This window comes from Dromiciops gliroides, chromosome 5 (genome assembly GCF_019393635.1).
Source record: "Dromiciops gliroides isolate mDroGli1 chromosome 5, mDroGli1.pri, whole genome shotgun sequence".
Lineage (NCBI taxonomy): Eukaryota > Metazoa > Chordata > Mammalia > Microbiotheria > Microbiotheriidae > Dromiciops > Dromiciops gliroides.
Window position 1 is genome coordinate 52473820 of NC_057865.1, and position 25963 is coordinate 52499782.

Sequence of the window (25963 nt, forward strand, 5' to 3'; positions counted from 1 at the left end):
ATGCTTCATTAACAGTCCTTTGGGACTGTTTCGGATCGTTGTATTGTTGAGAATAGTTAAGTCATTCACAGTTCTTCATCAAACAGTATTGCTGTCTCTGTGCACAAGGTTCTCTTGGTTCTGCTCACTTCACTAACCATCGGTTCATGCAGGTCTTTCCAGGCCTTTCTGAAATCATCCTTCTTGTCATTTTTATAGCACAATAAATAATATTTCATCACCATCGTATACCACAGCTTATTTAGCCATTCCCCAAGTGATGGGCATTCTTTTGATTTCCAATTCTTAGCCACCACAAAAAGAGCTGCTATAACTATTTTTGTACAGATGGGTCTTTTTTATCTTTTGGGGATGTCTTTGGAATATAAACCTAGTAGTAGTATTGCTGGATCAAAGGGTGTGCACAGTTATAAAGCCCTTTGGGCATGGAACCCACAGTTTTGAAATCCCAATAAGGAGACAACATGTTTGTGCAAACAAGATATAGTCTGAATAAAAAGGGGGTGGTAATCTCAGAAGGAAGGCAACAAGATTAAGGAGGACTGGGAAAGGCTTTTTTAGAGGGTTGGTAGATCTAGCTGTGAAAGGGGTTTGTCTTCTTTCCCTTGAATTGGAGTCCCAAGACCAGGGACTGGTCATATTCTGTATCTGTCAACATTTCTTGGGCAGGTCACTTAACCTCTCCGATAAAATGAGAGAACTGAACTAAATGATCTCAAAAGACCTTCCATCCACCAGAATTTGAACTCAGCATTTATAACTCCAAACTTCAGCCCTCCAAGTTGAGCATTCTTCCTATTATCCCATATAAAAGACATCAGTCGTTCCCCCAAGGGATATAATATTTAGCTAAAAAAACAAAACAAAACAAAACAAAAACAATTGGGAGACTTACCTCTTCTCAGCAATACAATGATCCAAGACAATGCCAAAAGACTCATGATAGAAAATGCCCTCCACATCCAGAAAAAGTCTGAATGAATGCAGATTGAAGCATACAATTTTCACTTTTTGTTGCTGCTTTTTTTCTTGTGTTTTTTCCTTTTGTTCTGATTCTTCTCTAACAATATGACTAATGTGGAAATAATGTTTTAAGATGATTGTAATTTATAACCCATATCAGATTGCTTTGCTGGCTTCAGGAGTGGGGCAGGGAATGGAGGAAGGGAGAAAAATTTGGAACTCAAAATCTAACAAAAATTAATGTCGAAAACTACATTTACATGTAATTGGGAAAAATGAAATAAAATACTATTAAAAATGCTTATACTGGGGCAGCTGGTGGTGCAGTGGATAGAGCACCAGGCCTGGATTCAGGAGGACCTGAGTTCAAATCCGGCCTCAGACACTTAACACTTACTAACTGTGTGACCTTGGGAAAGTCACTTAACCCTCATTGTCTCCCCCCCAAAAAAAAATGATCATACTAAAACCTTCCAAAAAACTGGGGAAAACATCTAGAACTTATGTAGCCCTTTAAAGTTTGAAATCAATTTACACGTTATCTTATTTGATCCTCAAAACAACTCTGTGAGGTAGATGGTATTATTATCCCCATTTTAAAGGTGAGGAAACTGAGTGTGGCAGTTGGTTCCTAATGCTTTCATTTCAAGACTCTGTGTTTCTCCTATGGCTCCACTTATAGATTTAAAGATGAAACAGGTCTCAGAGGTTACCAGAGATAACTTTCTTATTTAATAGATGAGGAAACTGAGAAACAGAAAGGTTAATTGACATGCTCAGGGTCACTCAGCTAGTAGATGTCTGATGCTGGCTTTAACCTCTGATCTTTTTGACTCCCAAGTCTGGTACTCTCTTCAGTTTAGGAGATTGGCAGCAAATTTTCCAGCTTCCTCCCATCATCATTAGGTATTGGATGGGTATAAGCACATCATCAAGGAGAATCTAACAGTGTCAGTGAAGAGAGCATTGCCTTTGCAGCCAGAAGTCTTGGATTGGAATCTTAGCCCTCCCATCTGTAAAATCAGAGAGATGGACGAGGTCTCCAGGTCCCTCATTGCTTTAACATTGTTCATGGCAGGGACCAATCACCACCCATCCTCCCAGAGGAAACTATCTTTTCAGTATGATGCTTGCTTTGAGTGTTAGCCTGTAATCTTTCTGCTTGTGAGCAATGGGAAAAGTTAGAAATCAGGACTGCTGCTTTGACATTTTGAGGTTTCTTCTATACTTAATACTCCTACATTCAACACTGCTCCTCTTATCTCTCATTCAGTCCTAGACAGGGAAAACCCCAGGTAGAGAAGGTGGATGTTTTACACACTATCTCTTCATTGCCTCTCTTTTTAAAAAATTTAATTTACTTTTAATTTATGGAATAAAATAAGCATCTCCATAACATAATATAATAAAAAGGATGATTGCACATAAAACTGCAAATTTACTATTCACAACTTGCCACTCCTTCCAAATATACAACAAAATTAACTCGTAAATTTCTTTTTTCCCCTTTTTTCTTCCCTCCTCCAACTCTGCCCTAGAAATGGCTACCATTAGACACAAATAGGTGTTTATATATGTGTATACAGATATATACATATAAATACATAAACACACATATATGTGTGTGTGTGATTGTTTTATACATACTTGTATTTATTAATTCTGTGGAGACAGCATCTTTTTTCATATGTCTTTTATAGTTAATGTGGGTATTTATAATAGTCAAAATGACTTAGTCTTTTTCTTGAAACAATATTGCTTTTACTGTATACAGTGTTCTCTTGGTTTTGCTCATTTCACTCTTCATTATTTCGTGCAGTGGTATTCATTGCCTTTCTTTGACCCTGTCTGTATTCTCAGGAAAAGTGAAAGAGGATGAAAGGAAGAAAATTTAGAAAAAAGGCAACTGAAACATTGAAAAAAATTGACATAATATGCAATATTCTGTACCCACATGTGAAAAACACTAAGATCGTAATTTTTTTTCTGCTGCAGGATGTAAGCTGGTTTGATGACCCTAAAAACAGCACTGGTGCTCTGACTACAAGACTTGCTACTGATGCCTCCCAAGTCAAGGGGGTAAGTATCCAGATTCCTGTTGGCTTTGTTCATGGCATCCTTTGAGTTAAGTACGAATCGATATTCTTCTTCTGTATATTTTCATCACTTTTAAGGACATTGTCTAAAAATATAAAATACCGGTACTGTATGATATCTGGAGAAGCTATAAGTTTTCAGGAAAGGACTCTATCTCTTGTAAATTCTGGAGATTACCAATTGAGGAAGCTTTTATTAAGTGCCTACTACGTACACAGCACTATGCTGGGCATTGGGGATTCAAACCTGAAGAAGAGTCTCTGCCTTCTGCTAAGTGGTGCAATGGATAGAACACTGGACATGGTGTCAGGAAGACCTGAATTCAGACTCTTATCCATATGACCCTGGGCAAGTCACTTAACTTCTATTTATGTTTCCTCAACAGTAAAATAGAAATAATAACAACAGAGGATCCAATGAATTAATATGTGTAAAGAGTGTGTAACACAGTGCCTGGCACATAATAGGTACTTTATAAATGATTGTTCCCTGTCCTCAGGAAGCTTATCAATCATGTCTTCATGTAATTGTCAGAATTTATCTGATTTGATCATCAAAGTGGTTTGAGGACTTGGGATCAAAGATATGGATGAATAAGGTACAGGATTCTAGAGCTACAAGGAACCTTGGAGACCCTGGTTTTACAAGGGAAGAAAGAGAACCCAGACAGATTCAGTGATTTGCCTACGGTGATACATCTATTTACCAGGTGGCACCATGCCTAGAGTGCTGGGACTGGAGAGAGGACGACTTGAATTCAAATCCTGCCTCCAATACTGACAAGTATGACCCTGAGCAAGTCACTTAAACCACTGTTGGCTTCCATTTCCTTGATTGTAAAATGAACATAAGAGCATCTACCTCGAAGGGTTGTTGTGAAAACCAAATGTGATATTTATTAAAAGCACCTAGCACAGTGTCTGGCACATAGTAAGTGCTTTTAAAATATTATTACTATTACCTGGTGTAACAGTGGCAAAGTGAGGGAATTATAATCATGAAGACCTGAGTTCAAATTCTGGTTCAGTCACTTACTAGCTGTATGACCCTGGGCAAATCACTTATGCTTAAGTCTCTTTCTTTGTCTGTAAAATGGCATCTGACTCACATGGTTCTTGAAAGTATCAAATGAATTAACATATGCAAAGCACTTTACCAAACTTAATGTGCCATTTAAATGCTCCTATTTCTGTTATTTCACAAACAAGATATTTAGCTGGGAGTTCACATTATTGAATTCTTTCATAAAGGTAAGCATATTGTATTTTTAAAATACTATTATGTTTTCCAGGCTACTGGTGTTAGACTGGCTCTTATTGCCCAGAATGTCGCCAATCTTGGGACTGGAATTATCATCTCATTGGTCTATGGCTGGCAGTTAACACTTTTGCTATTAGCAATTGTACCTATCATTGCAATAGCGGGAGTTATTGAAATGAAAATGTTGGCTGGACATGCCCAGAAAGATAAGAAAGAACTAGAGGGTGCCGGAAAGGTCAGTCAAACTAAGTTCTCCTCTTTTATTTATAGGCTTTGATTATTTATCCTTTGAAATAACTTGTCATTCCTCAGAATAACCAAATTGTCTGCTTGTTCAGTAGATTTGGGACCTGAAATGAAGCCACCCATGTGTCTTCAGTTGGGTTGAAGATGAAATCTAGAGCTTCCTGGTCTTTTTCCTTCCATCTGTTATAGTTTGTCTCATTTTACAAAATGTTAAATATGAATTAATTTAACATTACACTGTGGGGGTTAAAACTGCCCAACACACAATAAGAGAAATTGAGGCAGAGCTCTGAGCCAATGGCATTTTATTTAAGGACCATGGTTCCCCTCCAATGTAGTGGACCTCAGATCTTCTTCATGATCTGAGATCCCTTCTTCTTCCAGGACCTTGTTTTTATAGGATTTGATACTCAAATATGCAAAAGAGGCATGGTAAAATACAGGATCTCATTCGGTGATAGACCTTGCTCTTGAGGGCCAAAAATGACATATTAGCAGGGGCATCTTGGATTGGGTGAAGCATGGGGCATCTCCACTGACTAAGTGGTCATGATATGGTCACCTGCTCATGTTGGACAAGAGAGAATAGTCTGTAGGTATAAAAATAAGTTCGAGGATTTTCCAAAGCATCAAGGCATCCTACCCATGCTTGTTTGGACATAGAATTTGAGCAAAACAGATGGAGATCTCTTTGTCAGCATTCTTGTGGTTGGGCAAGTGAGCCTCATTACTTGGTAAACAAGTAGTGAACATTATACCTATCTAATTGTCTCTACATGATCTATGTAAAATATCAAACTGATTAGAATTGAATAGGGGCCCAAATGAATTATTTCTCACAATATAACCCAGCAAACATTTAAACTCATAATTAATTATAGGTAAAATATCTACTTAGGTATGCAGTAAATAAGAATGTATTAATAAATCCCAAGGTGGGACCAAGATGGTGGAGGAAAGGCAGCGACTTGCCTGAGCTCTCCCCAAGACCCCTCCAAATACCTCCAAATAATGCCATAAGACAATTCCTGGAGCTGCAGAACCCCCCAAAAGATGGAGTGAAATCATTTTCCAGCCAAAGACAACTTAGAAGGTGGGCAGGAAAGATCTGTTGTACCAGGGTGTGAACGGAGTGAAGCCCAGCACAGGCTGTGCCTGTGTGGACCCAACCCCAGCACAGACCCAGCTCCAGCCATAGTAAACCAGGAGTAGGCCTTAGGAGCCTCTGAATCAGCAGCAGGAACTGCCCACAGATGGTGAGGGGCTCGAAAAACTGGCCTGAAGGAGATTACAGGCCAGGAGAGTGGTAAACATACCTCTCCTTAAATAAATTCCTCTGAAGCCCCTTCCGAGTTATGCATTCAGATCTTAGGAAAAGATGTTCTTTACGTGAGTTTGGTGTCTCAATATACAAACTATTCTCATTATGTTTTATTTTGCTTTGCAGAATTTTAAATGAGGTTTTACATATCCCCCCTTCTTCTTATTTGTTTTTCTTAATGGGAATCTAATATTCCAAGGCACCAATGTACAACTATTCAGGCAAACCCCAGCTATTGGCACTTAGGTTGTTTCCGGTTTATTATTATTACAAGTAATAATTATAAATGTTGTTGTTTAGAGATGTGGGTTTTTTGTTTTGTTGAGGCGATTGGGGTTAAGTGACTTGCCCAGGGTCACACAGCTAGTAAGTGTCTGAGGCTGGATCTGAACTCAGGTCCTCCTGAATCCAGGGCCAGTACTTTATCCACTGTGCCATCTAGCTGCCCCTTAGTGATGCTTTTAATCGCCACCTTTGGAGTATAAGTAACATGATCTTTCTTTTTTATTTACTTTCATATTATTTTACATTATCAAGTGAGGGAAAGCCTCTATATATTTGTTTGAGTCTGCTGAAAAGGAATATAAGAGGAAATGTCATCAAAGAGCAGTTGAGTAGAAAAAGTATAATAAATGATTGATTAGTTGGATGGTTTTATGATAAAGCTAGACTTGTTTCAGAGTCTGAGCTTAATGATCCTCCTGACCTCCTGGGCAAATAATCCTCTAGACTGGCAGCACAGCAGTGGTAATGACCAGCTGGTATTTTTGATATGCTAAGTTGATATGAAGGCATCATGCTTTGTGGTCTGTGACTATCTAAGAATGTTCACTGGCCCTATCCCTCACTAATTTTTGCAGCTGTGATGCCTGTAGATTAATCTGGGCTCCAAGCTTTGGAACCAGTTCTGGACATTGACATGAATATAGAGTTGATATCCCTAAGTCAGTAACTGATCTGGTCACTTTCTGAAGGTCATTGTATTTATACGAAATCAACTCAACAAACATTTAGCTTACAGCGTGCCAAGCACTGTGCTAGGCTCTACAGATAGCAAAAAAAACGCAACATCAGTCCTTGCCCTTAAGGATCTCACAGTCCAATAAGGGAAGACAACATGCAAACAATTGTGCACAAACTATATCCAAGAAGATACAGACATACACACAGAGGATAACTTGGACGTAATCTCAGAGGGAAGGCACTAATATTAAAGGGGATCAGGAAAGGCTTCTTATAGAAGGTAGAATTTTAGCGGAGACTTGAAGGAGGTCAGGAACTCATAAAGAGAGAGAGAATTCCAGGTGCAAGGGAAGGGGCATCCAGTGAAAGTAAAGTCTTGTCACTGGCAGCCAGTGTCCATGGATCATAGAGCACTACTATAGAGGGTAGTAAAATGTTAGTAGGAACAGGGCAGATCATGAGAGATTTTAAAAGCCAAACTGGATTTTTTGTTTGTTCCTAGAGGTAATAGAGGTGCTGGGGTTTATTGAATGAGAGTGACGTGGTCAGTGAAAGATGGAGTAAAGTGGGAAGAGCCTCAAAGCAAGGAGAGCAAATACTAGTCTATTGTAGTAACCCAGGTAGCCTTACACCAAAGTGGTGGCTATGTCAGGGAGAAGAGGGACATGTAAGGCCAAGCTGTGAATAAACTACTTGCAACCAACTACTTAATATAATAAATACTAGATTTGGTTTTATCTTTAGAAGTAATGAGAAAATTGGGGCAGCTAGGTGGTGCAGTAGATAAAGCCCCAGCCCTGGATTCAGGAGGATCTGAGTTCAAATCTGACTTCAGACACTTGAGGTTGTGTGACCCTGGGCAAGTCACTTAATCCTCATAACCCTGCAAAATAAAATTTAGAAGTAATGAGAAAATCTAAGGATAAATGCTTTGTCTGAAGACTTAACACTGAAGAGCTATTATGTCCCATGTGGGGACTCTCTGGAGGAAGTAATCCTAAACTTTAAATGTTAGACACAAGTTGTGAACCTGTCAAAATTGGGGTATCACTCTTAGTCTTACATTTTGCCATTAAGGAGAATGAGAAGAAAGGGGATAAGGACTGATGTATTACTGATAGCCTTGGGTCTCACTGGCAGAAAAAAAGAAAAAAGTGATGGTTAAGAGCCAGTCCACATGTCCCTGAGCAGTCATCTTTCATCCCAAGTGCTATAAGTTGCCAATAAATTTTTTTTTGAGGGGCAATGAGGCTTAAGTGACTTGCCCAGGGTCACACAGCTAGTATGTGTCAAATGTCTGAGGCCAGATTTAACCCTGTCCTCCTGAATCCAGGGCTGGCTCTTTATCCACTGTGCCACCTAGCTGCCCCCAATCCATTTTTAAAGGTCACTTTTAATAACAATTGTTTTACTGATGCAAACATTTTATCTTTTTAGTCTTTTAAATGCTGAAAATCCTATTTCTGCAACAGTTGGGGAGGGTGGGGAATGGATAAATGTGATGAGACAGTTAACTACTGGAAGCTAGTTAGACCATTTTCCTTTTTCCCCAACTGTGTGATGTGAAAAGATTTCAGGAGGAAACCCTAAATGCTACTTATCACTCCTCTGATTAGAAGATAATATCTCAGGATACTAGTTAAGCTTTTCTTTAATTGCTTCATTCTCCTAGACAAAGAATTCTTTAATCATTAAGTGATTATATGGTTTTGTTTAGTGTGACTCATAAGTGCTACTGCTTTTGTAGCTTCTATTTTAAAAGTAACTGGTTATACTGTGTACAAGAGTAGGCTAACTGCTGAAAATAAGATTAGAAACCTTTGGAAATGTGTTTGTTCAAAACCTTCACACTCCAATACAGATTTGTAAGACTTCAAATGGAATAAGTTTAGGGAGTAAGGTGTGTGGGGAGAGCTAAGTCGAAGAACTTTCTTTTAACCTTTATAATTGAACATCTTTCTTAAATGTATTCTTTTGTTTGTTTGTTTTTGGTTTTTTTGGTGAGACAATGAGGGTTAAGTGACTTGCCCAGGGTCACACAGCTAGTAAGTGTCAAGTGTCTGAGGCTGGATTTGAACTTATAGATGATAAAATACAGACTCTTTTGTTTGGCATATAGAGCCCTTCACAATATGATTCTTAACTGACCTTTCTGAGTCTGTTATCTATTATACCCTTTTGTGAATTCTCTGCTCCATCCAAACTGGCCTTCTTTCTGTTCCTTATCTTACAACAAGGCCTTCTGCCTCTATTATCTATGTCTTTGCAGAGTCTGTCCCCAATGCCTCTTCTCTGTCTCTTGGAATTCCTGGTTTTCTTCAAGCACCAGACTTCTATCCACTGAACCACATAGCAGCCTAAGACTATGGCCGCTGACCATAACACACTGTGTTTAAAAAAAACAAAACAAAACAAAAAAACCAAACATTTCTTCCCCCTCTCCTCCTTAATACCACTAGGTGGCACTAAATCTGAAGTCAAGAGGACATTTCCAAATCCAACCTTAGACACTTGTTAGCTACATGACCCTGGGCAAGTCACTGTTGGTGGCTCTGTCTGCCACCATTTATTCATCAGTGAAATGGAATCGATAATGGCACCTACTTGGGGGGCAGTTAGGTGGTACAGTGGATAAAGCACCGGCCCTGGATTCAGGAGAACCTGAGTTCAAATCTGACTTCAGACACTTGACGCTAGCTGTGTGACCCTGGGCAAGTCACTTAACCCTCATTGCCCTGCAAAGAAAAAGAAAAAAAAAAAAGAAAGAATAAATAATGGCACCTACCTCTCTGCATTGTTGTAAGGATAAAATGAGATATTTATAAAATGCTTCGTAAACTCTAAATTGCTATCTAAATGCTATTATTATTGTTGTTGTTCTTTCCCACCACAAATTATTTTTTTCCTCACAGACCTAAAAAAATGCAAAATTACAAACTTTTCTTATGAGGGCCTTCAAGTCTACAACTGACCACTCCTTTAAATGGTAATTCTTAATGTGAGAGGAGTTATGATAAGGCCATTAATTGTGGGGAATCTCAGTGTTCCAGAGCTAGAGAGTTGATACACATGTATGAAATTTAATGAGAGGTTTTTGAGTCCAGAGTAAATCTCTTTCCCTGCCCAGCGAAGTATTTTTAATTTAGAGTATGCTCAGGGCGGGGAAAAAAGAGCTCAGAAAGAATACATTAACTACCAGTAAGAAGAATAGGAACTCAGTACACAAAATGCTTTCAGATACTGTAACTATCTTTACAAACCCTGAAAATTTGTCTTCTGAGCATTTTTTACTTTTATTATTTTGAAAACATCATAGCATTGTTTTAAACTCAAGGCCTATGGGAAAAGACACAAGGAAATTATTGATCAGAATCAGCTGGGTGATTAATCAATTAAAATGTGAAATTTTGCAATGGAAAGAGCATTGAACTGTGAGTCAGGAAAGCGAGTTTCATCCCAGTTCTGCCTGCCATTTGACCTTCGGCAGATTACCCAACCCCTTAGGCCTCACTTTTCTTATTGGTGAAATGAGGAACTTAGACTCTTGATGACCTTTCGGATTTCTTCTGCAAAATAGGTGTTCCCTATTGTAAGTATGTCTATGACTATGTAAGGGTGTCTAGAGTTATAGACAGGCAACTTGAGAGGGGAGACACTTTTTCAAGTAAAATCAGCAAGCATTTATTAAGTGCTTTCTACATGCCAGGGACTTTGCTAAGCCCTGGAGGTCCAAGAAAGGCAAAACCAGTTCATTTCCTCAAGGAGCTCATAGTCTGATGTGGGGAGACAACATGGAGATAACTATGTGCGTACAAGATCTATACAGGGTGAATGGGAAGTTGTTGTTGTTTGTCCATTTCTAGAAGAGTACATTACATTGGGGTGATGTCCTGACTTGCACTGAATGGGATTTAAGTGAGGGAGGGATTTTTCAAGGCCACCAACCTCACTCTCTCCTCCAGAGCCATCTGGGTCCAGTGGAAATATATACATCAGGATGGCTAGAGATGGTCCCAGATAGTTTAGGCAATTAGGGTTAAGTGACTTGCCCAGGGTCACACAGCTAGTAAGTTTGAGGTGAGATTTTAGTTCAGTTCCTCTTGACTCCAGGGCCAGTTCTCTATCTACTTCACCACCTAGATGCCCCTGGGGAGTAGGAAGGAATCTCAGAGGGACAGCACTAGTATTGATAGATATCCCTGGAATTATGCTTGCTCCTCTCCAAGGAAATTGAAATTCCTACTTTGACTAGAGCAGGAAGGGGGGGCTTTGAGGCTTACCACTGTTTCCCTTAGAGAGGGGTAACAGATGAGAATTGTGTCTCTCTGCCCCTGTAAACATTGCTAGTCATACAGGAATGATTTTTAGTTCAAAAGCCATTGGGTTATTTGGTTGCTTTCCCATAAAGGGGAAGTGGTAACTCCAATCTCACATGTATTGATTTGGCCCCTTCCCACCAAATGCTAGTCACACAAAAGATGACCACAAAAGCAAATCGCCAGTAAAGCCAATTTTTCAAGCCAAGAGTGAGCAGAATTCAGAGATGTTATAAGAATTAGAATATACCTGAAAATACACGAGTCAGTGAGATCTTCAGATAGAAGAGAAAGTTCTGATTTCACCCAATGGGAAATTTCCTGAAGTCTCTAGGGAGGGAAATTGGAAATCAGCAACATGGTAAGGAGCCATGCTTCTGATAGGTCTTCCTTTCAAAGTTGGTCTCATTCTCTCCACTTGTCTCTAGTCTCCACCTAGGGAAGCTGGAATCACATTTCCCTCTCTCAGAGCAGGAAGGAAGAAGATCAGAACCCTCAATCCCACTCTGTCCTTCATACATTCACACAAGAACACAGTTGGTATTCTCTCCACCAACACCTAATCGTGCCCTTTGGGCAGTATGTGTAGCACACGGAGCTGCCTCACCCTCACCCAGCTTGGTTGGCACTTGGATTGTTCTTTCAGTTAGATAACGCTGTGATTCAGTGATCAAATGAGGACTAAACGCATTGCCCATATTTAAGAAGCAGAATAAGTAAAAACGGAATGAATTCTGGAGTGAGTCCGTGATTATAAGATGCAAATTATTTATCATATCCTCACCATTTGCCTTTCTTACGCTCTCATGCAGATCGCTACTGAAGCAATAGAAAATTTCCGAACTGTTGTTTCTCTGACTCAGGAGAAAAAGTTTGAATATATGTATCAACAGAGCTTGCTGGGACCATACAGGTAATAAAAGATGGAATGGAGCAGAGGCAAGGAGGGTGACAGGGAGAAAAGTTGGGCTTTCTTTTAATTACTAAGACCATTTTAAAACTTGTTTTTCCTTATAGGGCAAAGAAAAGTTGTACCTCTAGAATGGGAGGCTTATTAGTGATTTACTGCTTACAGTATCAGTGTTTTAATTAGGACTCTGCTAGGACCGACTCTGTTTAGTTCATAAAAAATCAGTTGTTGCTGGGTGTGTATGTATGTGTATTTTTCCTCGTAGGCCAGATCTTTATGAGCTCGCCTTGATTGTTGTACCTGAGATGATTGGGTATCGCCCTATCATAACACCTTTATTTTGCTATTTCCTCAGTGTCTCTGGCTGAGCATATCTATTCAGCTCATGGAAACCCATTAAGCCCTAAAGAGCATTAGTTCCAGTCACAGCATCCTATGGTTGCAGTGACACAAATTACTTTTTTGGGGGGAGGGGCAATGAGGGTTAAGTGACTTGTCCAGGGTCACACAGCTAGTAAATGTCATGTGTCTGAGGCCAGATTTGAACTTGATTAGATAATTTTTTAAGGTAATTGGGGTTAAGTGATTTGCCCAGGATCACAGAGCTACTAAGTATCTGAGGTGAGATTTGAACTCAGGTCTTTTTGACTCCAAGGCCAGTGTTCTATCTACTGTGCCACCTAGCTGGCCTCAAATGACTTCTTGATACTAGCCACTAATGTCACTTCCTCCATCTTCCCCTCCCCTGACTCTATTTTCTTCCTTGAGTATTTACACTTTCCTTTCACCTCGGTTCACTGCCTTCTTCCCTTGTCAATCAACAAGCATTTTAAACTCCAACTTTGCACCAGGGGATAGGCATACAAATAAAAAAAAATGAAACACTCCCACTCTCAAGGAGATCACATTCAACTAGGGAGACAATAAATACATGTACTAGTATATGCAGAATAAATACAAAGATAATAAATACAAGGTAGTTGTGGGCAGAAAGACAGGAAGCAGCTCCACCAGAGGAAGAAGTGTAGCAAGTTTCAAGAGGGCAATGACCTGATTTGAATTCATTTGGTAATGATTAGCCCATCACTTGGAAAGAATTAATTGAATTGTTTTTTTAAAAAAAGACAAAATTAGGTATTTTGGTTTGATTTCAAAAAGGATAACTTTTCCTTTTGGGGTATCACAAAGAAGAATGCACAGCTAACTGATGGCCCATGCCATTATTGCCCCTGTCTCATCAATGTTGGGATAGACCCTTGATTTAAAAAGTCCACAGTTACACTAAACTTACTCGTTCCTACCTGAGTGCCATGATTCCTTTTTTTTTTAATTCCTTTCAGAAATTCTGTGAAGAAAGCACACATCTTTGGCATAACTTTTTCTCTCACCCAATCAATGATGTATTTTTCCTATGCTGCATGTTTCCGGTTTGGCGCCTACTTGGTAGCACATGGACATATAACCTTTCAAGATGTGCTCTTGTAAGTATCTCCGTCTGTTTCTGAATTTGACCTGTAATATGTTCTAGAATTAAGGTTAAGAAATTGAGACACAGAATTTATTTTGGTGCTGTATCTGGCACAGCTATGGGAGACAAATACTAGGTACTTGAAAAAACTATATCAAAGTGACATTTCTTGAGACTTTCAAAGGGTCTTCATCCCTTTGGGGGGAATACCTGAAGATGGGTAAGAAATTCAAACATTCTCTTTAAAGAGCTTTAATTAGGCCAACTAAACACAGAATGGGAAGGAGAAAGTCTGACAAGCAGACCTACTCTGAGGTTCATACCACAGGATCAACAGTTTAAAGATGACCCATCCAAACATCTCATATTGCCCATAAGGTCACTGGGGCCCATTGATTTGTCCATGGTTGCAGATATAGTAAGTTAATGACTGGGGTGACATTTATACTACTATATGCCGGGCTCTGTGCTAGAAAGTAGTGCTGTAAACACAAAAAGAAAATAGTACCTACCCTAAAGAAATTGACATTCTATTACATGAAGATAACATGCCAATATAAAAGCATATATAAAATTGATATTCAATATTGGAGTAAAGCTACTAGCAATGAAGAGAAAAAGTGAAGGGATGGAGAGGATTCTGAAAAAGCTTAATATGAGGAATAGGAGGACTACTTAAAGATGTTTGTCTTAGAGAAGGCCAAGATGGGGAAAGGGAAAGGGAATAATAGAGGGAATAAGACATTAAAGGGCTGTAATATGGAAGAAAAACCTTTATTGTTCCAGAGGTCAAAAGTAGGAATGATATTTGGAAATGAAAAGAAGACAAACTTCATCTCAAAAGTGAGGAGGGGCAGCCTGGTGGCATAAGAGTCAGGAAGACCTGAGTTCAAATCCAGCTTCAGATACTTACTAGATATACAACCCTGGACAAGTCACTTAATCCTCATTGCCTCTCCTCCCCACAAAAAAGTGAGATTTTTTTTTGTTAACCTGTGCAACAACAGGCTGCCATCCTTAGGAATGTTCACACAGGCTAGAAGTGAAAAGATTCTTGTATTAGCTAAAGGTTGGACAAGGCGACTGGACTGGACTTGAAGTCAGGAAGATCAGAGTTCAAATCTGGCCTCAGATATTTACTAACTGTGTGACTCTGGACAAGTCCCTTTGCCTCTCTCAGCCTCAGTCTCTTCATCTTTAAAGTGAGGTAATAATAGCATTTTACCTCCGAGGGTTGTTGTGAATATCAAATGAGAAACCTTACAGCTAGCTATGCTACTTTTGTTATGTCCCTAAGTTTGTGCAATTCCTTCATGTATAGATTAAAGGTTAAAATGATAGCTACAAAATAATAAACTATTGTTTTGGCCTGACCCAGGTCTCAGGACAATTAGAAACAAGAAAAAAAGTGATAGCTACAGAACTTTGACACTTCTCACAAAAAACATCTGGATCTTCAAGAAAGTAACTGTCCTTGACACAGAGTCCAGTGATTCTGGGATTCACAAATGGGACTTGGGCAAAAGGAGAGATTAAAAAAAAACAACAAATTTTTGTAATCATTAGACCTGTCATTCCCTGGGTATAGAAACATTCAATTGAAATCACTGTGATCATGACTTTTTAAACCTTTGGTTTTGTACAGGGTGTTTTCAGCCATCGTATTTGGTGCCATGGCATTGGGGCAGACCAGTTCATTTGCACCAGACTATGCCAAAGCCAAAATATCGGCATCCCACATCATTATGCTCCTGGAAAGACAACCTTTGATAGACAGCTACAGCGAGGAGGGACAAAAGCCGGTCAGTTTCCCATTTGGATTTTATGATTTACATACTGACTCTTCATTGGCTAGTTTGGATTACATGGTAAAATGCCACTGCCTCCAAAACAAAGATTTTTTTTTTTTGTCTCCCCCATGCCCAGTCCAGGTGCCTTATAGACAGTAGGTGTTTAATGAATGTTTATTGAATTGAGTTATAATTAGGAATCTATGGAACATGCCCTTAATATTTGTTCCTGACATAAGTATGATTTTCCATAACACCAAATGAAAATGTTTTTTAAAAGAAACTAACTAATTAGTCTGGGTTTTTAATATGTACGCATTATATTTTTGTACACTAGAGTATAAAATAAACTTGTCTGAAAATTCTATTTTGCAAACAATATATATTTTTATAAATGTATGGTATGTAATAATAAACATTATACAAATATGTAATATTTATGTATATTTGCTATATACATGTATTTCTATTATACTAATGTCAGGGAGAAGACATATCTTAAAGGCAGTCAACCCTGTTATATCAAAGTTTATTGTTGGTTATATTATTTAGGGGACATGATTTGCCTTTATTTATTTGCTTGTTTGTTTATTTCGTAGGCTGTTGGGGTTAAGTGAATTGACCAGAGTCATACAGATAGTAAATGTCTGGGGCTGGATTTGAACTCAGGTCCTCCTGACTTCAAGACTGTTGTTCTATCCACTGTGACACCTAACTGCCCCTGATTTGCCTTAATGTAAAACAAAACAAAACAAAACAACCACCTTGTAAAAGGGCCACCTGTACTTTAGCGTGTCTGAAATGGAGCCAAAAATTGAATAGTTAAAAAAATTTTTTTTAAAAAGTTTCTTACATGGTAGTGGAGAGGGATTAACCACATAGCCTATTTTGCTCATCATGTAGTTAATTTAATTCTGTTTTGATTTTAGGATAAGTTTGAAGGGAATGTGTCATTTAATGAAGTCATATTCAACTACCCTACCCGACCTGACATCCCAGTACTTCAAGGCCTGAGCCTGGAGGTGAAGAAGGGTCAGACCTTGGCCCTTGTGGGCAGCAGTGGTTGTGGGAAGAGTACAGTGGTGCAACTTCTTGAGAGGTTCTATGATCCCCTAGCTGGAAACGTGGTAAGTGGACTGTTCTCAGGACAGTCATTTCCTATAAAAAACACATGAAATCACATGTCATGATTCAGGCACCCTTGGATGCTTCCCAAGGTTCTCTCTTCTAGCAAGCCGACTTTCAGTGCTGTGTTTTATAGCAGGAGACTTCTCATTACCCACATTCTTTTTCAGAGTGGTTTGACTCACAAGATGGGAAAAGATCTTAGGATCCAAGATTTAAAGCCAGAGGAGACTTAAGAGGTCATCTAATCCAACCTCCTCGGGCTTCTGATGGTAAAACTGGCTTAGCCAGGTCACCCAAATAATGAATTGGTGGCAGAGTCAAGACTGTTTCCCATTCTATACTCTTTCTCCTCCATCATCGGTCTTGCCTCTCAAGATTATTCAAAGCCATCTCATAGAAGGCCTTGAGGCACAGGCTAGGAAGTGTGGAGTGTGTCATATAGGACCTTGGAGAGCTACTAAATGTAATTGCAAGAAATGTAATGTGTACAAAGGAATGTTCGAAGGAGATTGGTCTGGCAGCAAAGCACAGGAATGATCAGAGGGATGAGAGACAAGACAGAGAAAGCAGTTTTGAAGCAATAAGGCCTTGTGCTCCCATGGTAGCCTTTAGTTCAGTGAACATTGATTAAATACTTTCAGTGATGAGAAACAGTATGACAGGGTGGGTAGAACTCTGCCCTTGGAGTCACAAACACTTGAATTCAAGTTCTGTCTTTGAAATAAACTATTTCAGAGGTTCTCAAATTTGTGTGTGTGTGTGTGTGTGTGTGTGTGTATGTGTGTTGTGAGATGGATTTCCTTTGGAAATCTGGTGAAGCCCATGGGCCCTTTCTCAGAAGAATGTTTTTTAAATGCATAGAGTAAAATACATCAGATTGCAAAGGAAACAATGATTTTGAAATACAGTTGTTGATTTTTTTTTGGTGAGGCAATTGGGGTTAAGTGACTTGCCCAGGGTCACAGAGCTAGTAAGTGTCAAGTGTCTGAGGTCGAATTTGAACTCAGGTCCTCCTGAATCCAGGGCTGGTGCTTTATCCACTGTGCAACCTACCTGCCCCGCAGTGGTTAAAACTAAAAAAAAAAAGCAAAACACCATGCTCATAGATCCCAGGGTAAGAACCCCTGTGCTGGCTGATGTACTATCTCTTCTATGCAAAACCTTTTTTGAATCTCTCTCCACCTGAAGCCAGCTTTTTTCAGTGTTCTTCATCCCTGAACCATCTCATTTTTATTTTGTATTTGTTCCACACATACGTATATGTTGTCTTTCCAATTAAATGGAGGGGAGGACAAATGTATAGGGTATTTTTGAAAGCAGGGTATTTTTCCTTTTTTGGCTTTTTATCCCCAGGGCTTTGCACATAGTAGTTGCTTAGTAAATGTTTATTGAATTGGCTTGTAGACTCATCATCATAATGTATAGTATATATGTGGTATTTTATATGCCATAATTTGTCATGAAGATTGGATGAGCAACCCATGGACACCATCCTTTCCCTAGCCAAAAAATGGACACTGTGACATAAGAGAACCCAGGCACCATGATGTCTCCATCCAGGTGTTGTGATCCACAAAGGTGGGAGCCAGTGCCAAAGCACAGCAAACAGTCACTATTTTCTCAAAGTTCTGTACATGTGAGATCCCTTTTTAGTCAACTCCAGGAAACCAAACAAGATACTGTTATCACAACACATAGTGGTAAATTGGCAATCACTCAATAATTCCATGCATGAAATAAAACTATTAGTCTTAGAAAATAAAAAAAACGGGCACAGTTATTTGTATTTGTGCTTTCTGGGTAATTACATGTAACTTCCCTTCTCTCAATTTGCAGACAATGCTGTCCTTACTGTTCCTCCAACGTGACACTGTCTTCTCTCTCTGTGCCATTGTACTGTCTGCCTGGACACTTGCCTTCCTCACATCCATCTCTTGGAATTCCTAGTTTCCTTTAGGACTCTCCTCAACCACCCCCATCTCCATGAAATTCTTCCTCTTCCTGTTGAGGTTTTTTTTTTTTTCACCCTCCCACTTAAAATTACTTTGCACCTATATTGTATGTCACCTCCTGTATGTGCATATCATCGACTCTAGCAGTATGTAAGCTCATTGAGGGCAGAAAGAGTTTGGTTTTGATCTTCATCACCCCCAGAACTGAGCGCTGTGCCTGGCACTGAGTAAGGGCTTAACAGATGCTTGTTGATGAGTTGGACTTTTGCTTTCAGAGAGTTGATGGCCAAGATGTCAAGGAGCTTAATGTCCAGTGGCTGCGGGCTCAGCTTGGCATCGTGTCCCAGGAGCCCATCTTGTTTGACTGCAGCATTGCAGAGAACATCGCGTACGGAAACAACAGCAGGGTGGTGTCCCAGGAAGAGATCGTGAATGCAGCCAAAGCCGCCAATATCCATCCTTTCATTGAAACACTCCCCAAAGTAAGTCATTGTCTTGCCCTTTAAAACCACAAAGAGACGCTGGTCTCCTAATCCCTCTGCTTTGCCATCTCTCTCCTTGGCAATAAGAAATCCATGTTCAGAAGACCTAGCATCCTTTATTTCATTTAGTTAACCTAACTGTATCATCTAAGAGGGGAGATCACTCATGTATAAATATGGTACAGTGGAATGAGTGATGAATTTAGAGGCAGAGGATGTAGATTACATTTCCTGGCTCTGATAATTAAGTGACCTTGGGAATAATAATTTGGACAACGAAGTGGCATAGTGCAGAGAGTGCAGACCTTGGAGGCAGGAAGACTCCTCTTTCTGAGTTCAAATCCAGCCTCAGACACTTATTTGCCATGTGACCCTGGGAAGGTCACTTAACTCTATTTTCCTTGGTTTCCTCATTTATAAAATGAAGAACCATTTCAGTGCCTTTGTCAAGAAAACCTCAAATAAGATCATGAAGAATTGACACAACTAAAAATGACCAAAATAACAACAATGACCCAAGGTCATTGAATAATAATAATCATCATCATTGTTATTAATAATAGTATTTATATAATTCTTTGATGTTTCAAAGCACTTTACAAATATCTCATTTGATCCTCACAACAATCCTATGAGGTAAGTGTTGTTATAATCCCCATTTTATAGTTGATAAACCTGAGGAAGACAAATTTAATGACTTTCCTAGGATTACACAGCTACTAAATGTCTAAGCTAGATTTGAACTCAGGTTTTCCTAACTCCAGGTTCCACACTCTCTTCATCCACTACGCTACTTCCACCATTGAATCTGTCTAAAATCTCAGGTTCTTTTGTTATAAAATGAAAGGGGCTGAACAAGAGGACTTCTGAAATCCCTTCCAGCTTGAAATCTATGATCCTATAAGTGAAGTACAAATGAAATGAGAGGGAGTATAGTAGAATGGATAAAGCATTCCACTCACATTCAGGATGATGGGTTCAAATTTTGCCTCAGGTAATGTCTGACCCTGGGCAAGCCACTTAATCTCTTCTGCTGTTTCCTTCTCTGTAAAATGAGAAGGGCTAGACTTGATAACCTCTAAAGTCTATTACAGTTTTATAGCTATGTGCCTATCTATATTTCCCCCCTTCGCTTGCTCTCTCTCTCTCTCTCTCTCTCTCTCTCTCTCTCTCTCTCACTCACTCTCTCATTATTAAGTGCCTACAATATTCCAGGAAATCTACTAAGCACTGAGGATACAAAAAGAGGCAAAATCCAATACTCAAGGAGCTTACAATCTTATTTATCTGTCTAATATCTATAGTATTAGAGAATTTGCCAAGTCCTCAGGAGAGAAATATTTCTAACACGGGGATCTGAAACAGACTTCATGGAAAAGATGGCCTGTGAGCTGGACCTTGAAGGTATTTTGGATTCCAGGAGGTAGAGATGAGCATGAACTCAGGGAAACAGAGTAATCCAGTTTGGCCAGAGTGTGGGATGTGAATGAGAACATTGACAACATGCAGTTGAGAAGATAGAGCAGGGGCAGCTAGGTGGTGCCCTGGAGTCAGGAGGACCTGAGTTCAAATCCAGCTTCAGACACTTAACACTTACTAGCTGTGTGACCCTGGGCAAGTCACTTAACCCTAATCGCCTCACTAAAAAAAGAAAAGAGAGACAGCAAAGCCTGTGAGAAAAACAATTTATGAATTTTAGGTCTCTCAGATCGTGGGGGTTTTGGCCCAGAAACTTCATCTTTTTTCCTACTTTCTAAATTTTCTAACCATGCTGAACCTTCAGTCTAAGCTGCTGGGCCCTAACCTTCCTTAGTCCTAGGGCCTGGTGGGCACCCTGGATTCAGAGATCTGTTGTATCCCATCCCTAAATATTTCCTCATTCCCCTCTTTTCACACCCACTCCCAGTTTCCCTTCTTATCCCTCCTGGGTACACTGTCCAGACCACAATGTTGGTCCAATGTTCATTTACAAGGGAAGAGAGAACAGGCCTCAAGTTTCACTCAATGAAAAACCACCAATGTAAAGACTTGGACTTTTTCCAGGAAAAGCCTATCTTTGGGTTATAGAGAAAGATATGTTACCTCCTGACTGGCCCTGGGAACAGGATCAATATCACTTTGGAACTGCTAACACTCAATCTCTCTTCAACTTGTTATCTCCTTGATCTTGAGCCCTTGCTTAGATGAATGCAGAAAAATCAGTTAGGGGATGGAGCCAAGATGGCAGATTAAAAGCAGCAACCCAACTGAACTCTCTCAATATGTCCCTCCAAACAACTTTAAAATAATGCTGAAATCAAATTTTGAAGTAGCAGAGCCAACAAAATGTCACGGTGAGACATTTTTCCAGTGTAAGAAAACTTAGAAGGTTGATAGGAGAGGTCTGTGACAATGGAGTGGAAGCCTTTCCTGAACACACACTTGTGCTTTGGGACCTCCCAGCCTGACACTAGCAGAGAACCAAAGGAGAGCAAGGGACTTGGTCACAGTTCCATTAATGCTTGTGACTGCAGGGAAACAAGGACCCATCCTGGGTAAAGACCAGAGCACACCTGTCCCCATATCATACCACCTTGGAAGCACCAAAAACTTGCAGAACACCAGCCCTGAAAACAGCAGCAATGAGAAAGCCTAAAGCTTGGGACACTGCCTCCCCACTCCTAGGTGAGAAGAGCCCAACTTCAGTATAAAGTTCAAATTCAAGAAAGAGTTTAGGGGCAGCTAAAAGGCGCAGTGGATAAAGCACCGGCCCTGGATTCAGGAGGACCTGAGTTCAAATCTGATCTCAGACACTTGACACTTACTAGCTGTGTGACCCTGGGCAAGTCACTTAACTCCTGTTGCCCCACCAAAAAACAAGAACAATGACAAAAAGACAGAAAGAAAAAAGAGTCTGGAAAAATGAGCAGAAAACAACAAAATTAGGACTTGACCACAAAAAGCAGCTATGGTGCCAAGGAAGACCAAACATAAGCTCAGAAGAAGACAATAAACTTAAAAAACAGGTACAAGCAAAGCATCAAAGAAAAAAAAGGTTAACAGGACACAAGCGCAACAAAAATTACTGGAAGTGATAAAGAAAAAGATGAGTGGTAAAGGAAAAAGAGGGAAAAGAAATGAGGGTAATACAGGAAAATTATGAAAAGAGTATTAACAGCTTGGTAAAAGAGGCACAAAAATACTGAAGAAAATAACTGAAAAAACAGAATTGGCATAATGGTAAATAAAGCACAAAAATTCACTCAAGGAAAAAACTCCTTTAAAAGCAGAAGAAGCCAAATCAAAAAAAGAGATACAGAAGGTTAGTGAAGAAAATAATTCTTTAAAAATTATAACTGGGCAGGCAAAATCTGAAAATTCCACAAGACTTCAAGAAACAGTAAAACAAAGTGAAAAAAATGAAAAAATAGGAAAACTGTGAAATATCTCATCAGAAAAAACTGTCCTAGAAAATGGATCAAGAAGGGATTTTTTTCTTTTATATAGTATTTTCCCCAATTACATGTAAAATAATTTTCAACATTCATTTTTAAAATAAGATTTTGTGTTTCACATTTTTCCCTCCATCTCTCCCATCCATCCTTCCCAAGATGGCAAACAAACTGATATAGATTCTACATGTACAATCATATAAACATGTCAATATTAGTCATGATGTAAAAGAAGAAACAGAAGGGGAAATCCACGCAGAAATAGTAAAAATAGTTTGCTTTAATCTGCATTCAGACTCCATAGTTCTTTCTCTGGATGTGGATAGCATTTTCCATTATGAGTCTTTTGGAATTGTCTTAAGTCATTGTATTGCTTAGAAGAGCTAAGTCAATAATATTTGATCATCACACAATGTTGCTGTTACTATGTACAATGTTCTCCTGGTTCTGCTCACTTCATTAAGCATCAGTTCATCCAAGTCTTTCCAGGTTTTTCTGAAATCCACCTGCTCATCATTTCTTTTTTTAATCTTAATAGTATTTTATTTTTGCAGTTACATGTACAGATAGTTTTCAGCATTTGTTTTTATTAGATTTTCTGTTCCAAATTTTTCTCCCTCCCTCCCTCCCTTCCATCCCCTCTTCCCAAGACAGAAAGAAATCTGATATAGGTTAAATATGTACAATCACATTAAACATATTTCCACATTGGTCATGTTGTGAAAGATGAATAAGAACAAAAGGAAAACTCAAAAAAGTAGAAATAGTATGGTTCAATCTGCATTCAGATTCCACAGTTCTTTTTTTCTGGATGTGGAGAGCATTTTCCATCATGAGTTCTTTGGAATTCTCTTGGATCATTGTATTGCTGAGAAGAGCTAAGTCTATCACAGTTGATCATTGCTGTTACTGTGAACAATGTTCTCCTGGTTCTGCTCACTTCACTCAGCATTAGTCCAGTTAAGTCTTTCCAGGTTTTTCTGAAATCTACCTGCTTATCATTTCTTATAGCATGATAATATTTCATTGCATTCATATACCACAACTTGTTCAGCCATTCCCCAGTTGATGGGCATCCCCTCAATTTCTAATTCTTTGCCAACACAACAATAGCTGCTATAATCATTTTTGTATAGGTACATCCTTTTCCCCTTTTTATGATCTCTTTGGGATACTAGTGGCATTGCTGAATCAAAGGGCATACATAGTTTGATTACCCTTTGGACATAGTTGCAAATTATTCTCCAGCATGGTTGGATCACCAAGGAGAGATTTTATTTTTTGGCAGGGCAATGAGGGTTAAGTGACTTGCCCAGGGTCACACAGCTAGTAAGTGTCAAGTGGCTGAGGCTGGATGTGAACTCAGATCCTCCTGGATACAGGGCTGGTTCTTTATCTACTGTGCCACCTAGCTGCCCCCTCAAGGAGAAATAATTTAAGAATTATTGGACTACCTGAAAACCATGATAAAAAACAGGTTGTAGACATCATATTTCAAGAAATTATCAAGGAAAACTACTTTAATATCTTAGATACAGTAGAAATTGAAAGAATCCACTGATCACCTCCTCAAAGAGATCCCCAAATGATAACTCCCAGGAGTTAGTATAGCCAAATTCCAGAACTCCCAGATCAAGGAGAAAATATTGCAAGCAGCCAGAAAGAAACCATTCAGATATCATGGAGCTATAGTCAGGATCAAACAAGATTGAGCGGCTTCAACATTAAAGGATTAGCTGGCTTGGAATATGATATTCAGGAGGGCAAAGGAACTAGAATTACATACAACCAAGAATAACCTACCCTGTAAAACTGCATATTGGGGAGGAGAGAAATAGACATTTACTGAAATAGAGGACTTTCAAGAATTCCTCATGAAAAGACCAGAATTGAATGGAAAATTTGACTTTCAAACACAAGACTAGAGAGAAGCACAAAGTAAAATAGATAATTTTTATTATATAAAATTAAAAAGATTTTTGCATAAATAAAATCAATACAACCAAAATTATCAGGAAAGTAGGAAACTGGGGGAAAGTTTTTGCAGCCAGTTTCTGAGATAAAGCCCTCAGTTTTCAACTATACAGAGAATTGAGTCAAATTTATAAAAATACAAGTCATTCCTCAATAGATAAATGGTCAAGGCTATGAAAAGTCAGTTTTCAGACAAAGAAATCAAAGCTATCCATGGTCTGATGAAAAAATGCTCTAAATCACCACTGAGCTGAGAAATGCAAATTAAAACAAATCTGAGGTACCACCTCCTACGTATCTGAGTGGCTAAGATGGCAAAAAGGGAAAATGTTGGATGTTAGAGGGAATGTGGGAAAACTGGGATGCTAATCCACTGTTGGTGGAGTTGGGAATTGATACAACCATTCTGGAGAGCAATTTGGAACTATGCCCAAAGGGCTATAAAACTGTGCCTACCCTTTGATCCAGCAATAACACAGCTAGGTATGTATCTGAAAGAGATTTTTTTTAAAGGGGAAAAGGACCTATTTGTACAAAATATTTATATCAGTTCTTTTTGTGGTGGCAAAGAATTGGAAATTGAGGGTGTGCCCATCAATTGGGAAATGGCTAAACAAGCTGTGGTATATAATTGTATTGAAATATTATTGTGCTGTAAGAAATGACAAGCAGGATCATTTCAGAAAAGCCTGGAAAAAAACTTACATGAACTGATGCATAGTGACATGAACAGAACTTGAAGAACATCATACATAGTGACTACAATATTGTTTGATGTAGAACTTAGCTATTCTCAGAAATACAATGCTCCAAGGCAATCCCAAAGGACTAATGATGAAGCATACTATCCACCTCCAGAAAAAGAACTGATATTAATTGAATACAGACTGAAACATGCTATTTTTCACTTTCTTTTTTTCTTTTATTCAGGTCTTCTTGTACAAAATGACTAATATAGAAATGTTTTACATTAAAAAAGAGAAGCATAAAAGGGTAAACATGAAAGAGAAATCATAAGGGATTCAATAAGGATAAACTGTTTAGATTCCTATATGGGAAATGATACATGTAACTTCTAAGACCTCTATCATCATTGGTGCAGGTAAAAGGAATTTACATAGACAGATGGCAGGAGTGTGAATTGATTATGTTGGAAATATCTCCCCCCAAAAATAAAAGAGGTGAGGGGGCAGCTAGGTAGCACAGTGGATAAAGCACCAGCCCTGGATTCAGGGGGACCTGAGCCCAATGTTAGAGGTGGAATTTGAACCCAAGACCAGGGCTCATTCCACTGTATCTTGACTAAAAATTAAATATTGTCAAGAATAAAGTCAGCAATTTGGTAAAGGGTTCAGACCTATGGAAAACAGTAATTCTAGCATTTACATGAGACTTTTCTCCTTATAAGCCTATTGCCATTTCAGTGTACCTGTGCCATGGTTCTCCCTGCCTACTCCCAGGCCAAAATATTCTTTTCTTTTTGGCAGGGCAGTGAGGGTTAAGTGACTTGCCCAAGGTCACAAAGCTGGTGTCAAGTGTCTGAGGCTAGATTTTAACTCAGGTCCTCCTGAATCTAGGGCTGGTACTTTATTCACTGCGCCACAGGGGGTTCTTAACCTTATGTCATAGATTTTTTGGCCCCTCCTCAGAATAATGTTTTTA

The 25963-nt window shown here is 39.1% G+C and overlaps 1 protein-coding gene across 6 annotated transcripts in view; it reads left to right on the plus strand.

Moving 5' to 3' along the window:
- The window catches only part of ABCB1 (ATP binding cassette subfamily B member 1), a 210255-nt gene that overhangs the window by 176479 nt on the left and 7813 nt on the right, over positions 1-25963 (plus strand). For 4 of the 6 annotated variants that reach the window (XM_043965961.1, XM_043965963.1, XM_043965962.1 and 1 more), the window contains 7 exons: positions 2959-3042; positions 4352-4555; positions 11979-12079; positions 13417-13557; positions 15190-15346; positions 16264-16461; positions 18690-18896. In XM_043965961.1, coding sequence (XP_043821896.1) covers positions 2959-3042; positions 4352-4555; positions 11979-12079; positions 13417-13557; positions 15190-15346; positions 16264-16461; positions 18690-18896 — 1092 coding nt within the window. Of the gene's footprint in view, positions 1-2958; positions 3043-4351; positions 4556-9813; positions 9837-11978; positions 12080-13416; positions 13558-15189; positions 15347-16263; positions 16462-18689; positions 18901-25963 lie in introns of those variants that run through there. The other 2 variants (XM_043965966.1, XM_043965967.1) reach the window with 2 other exon arrangements.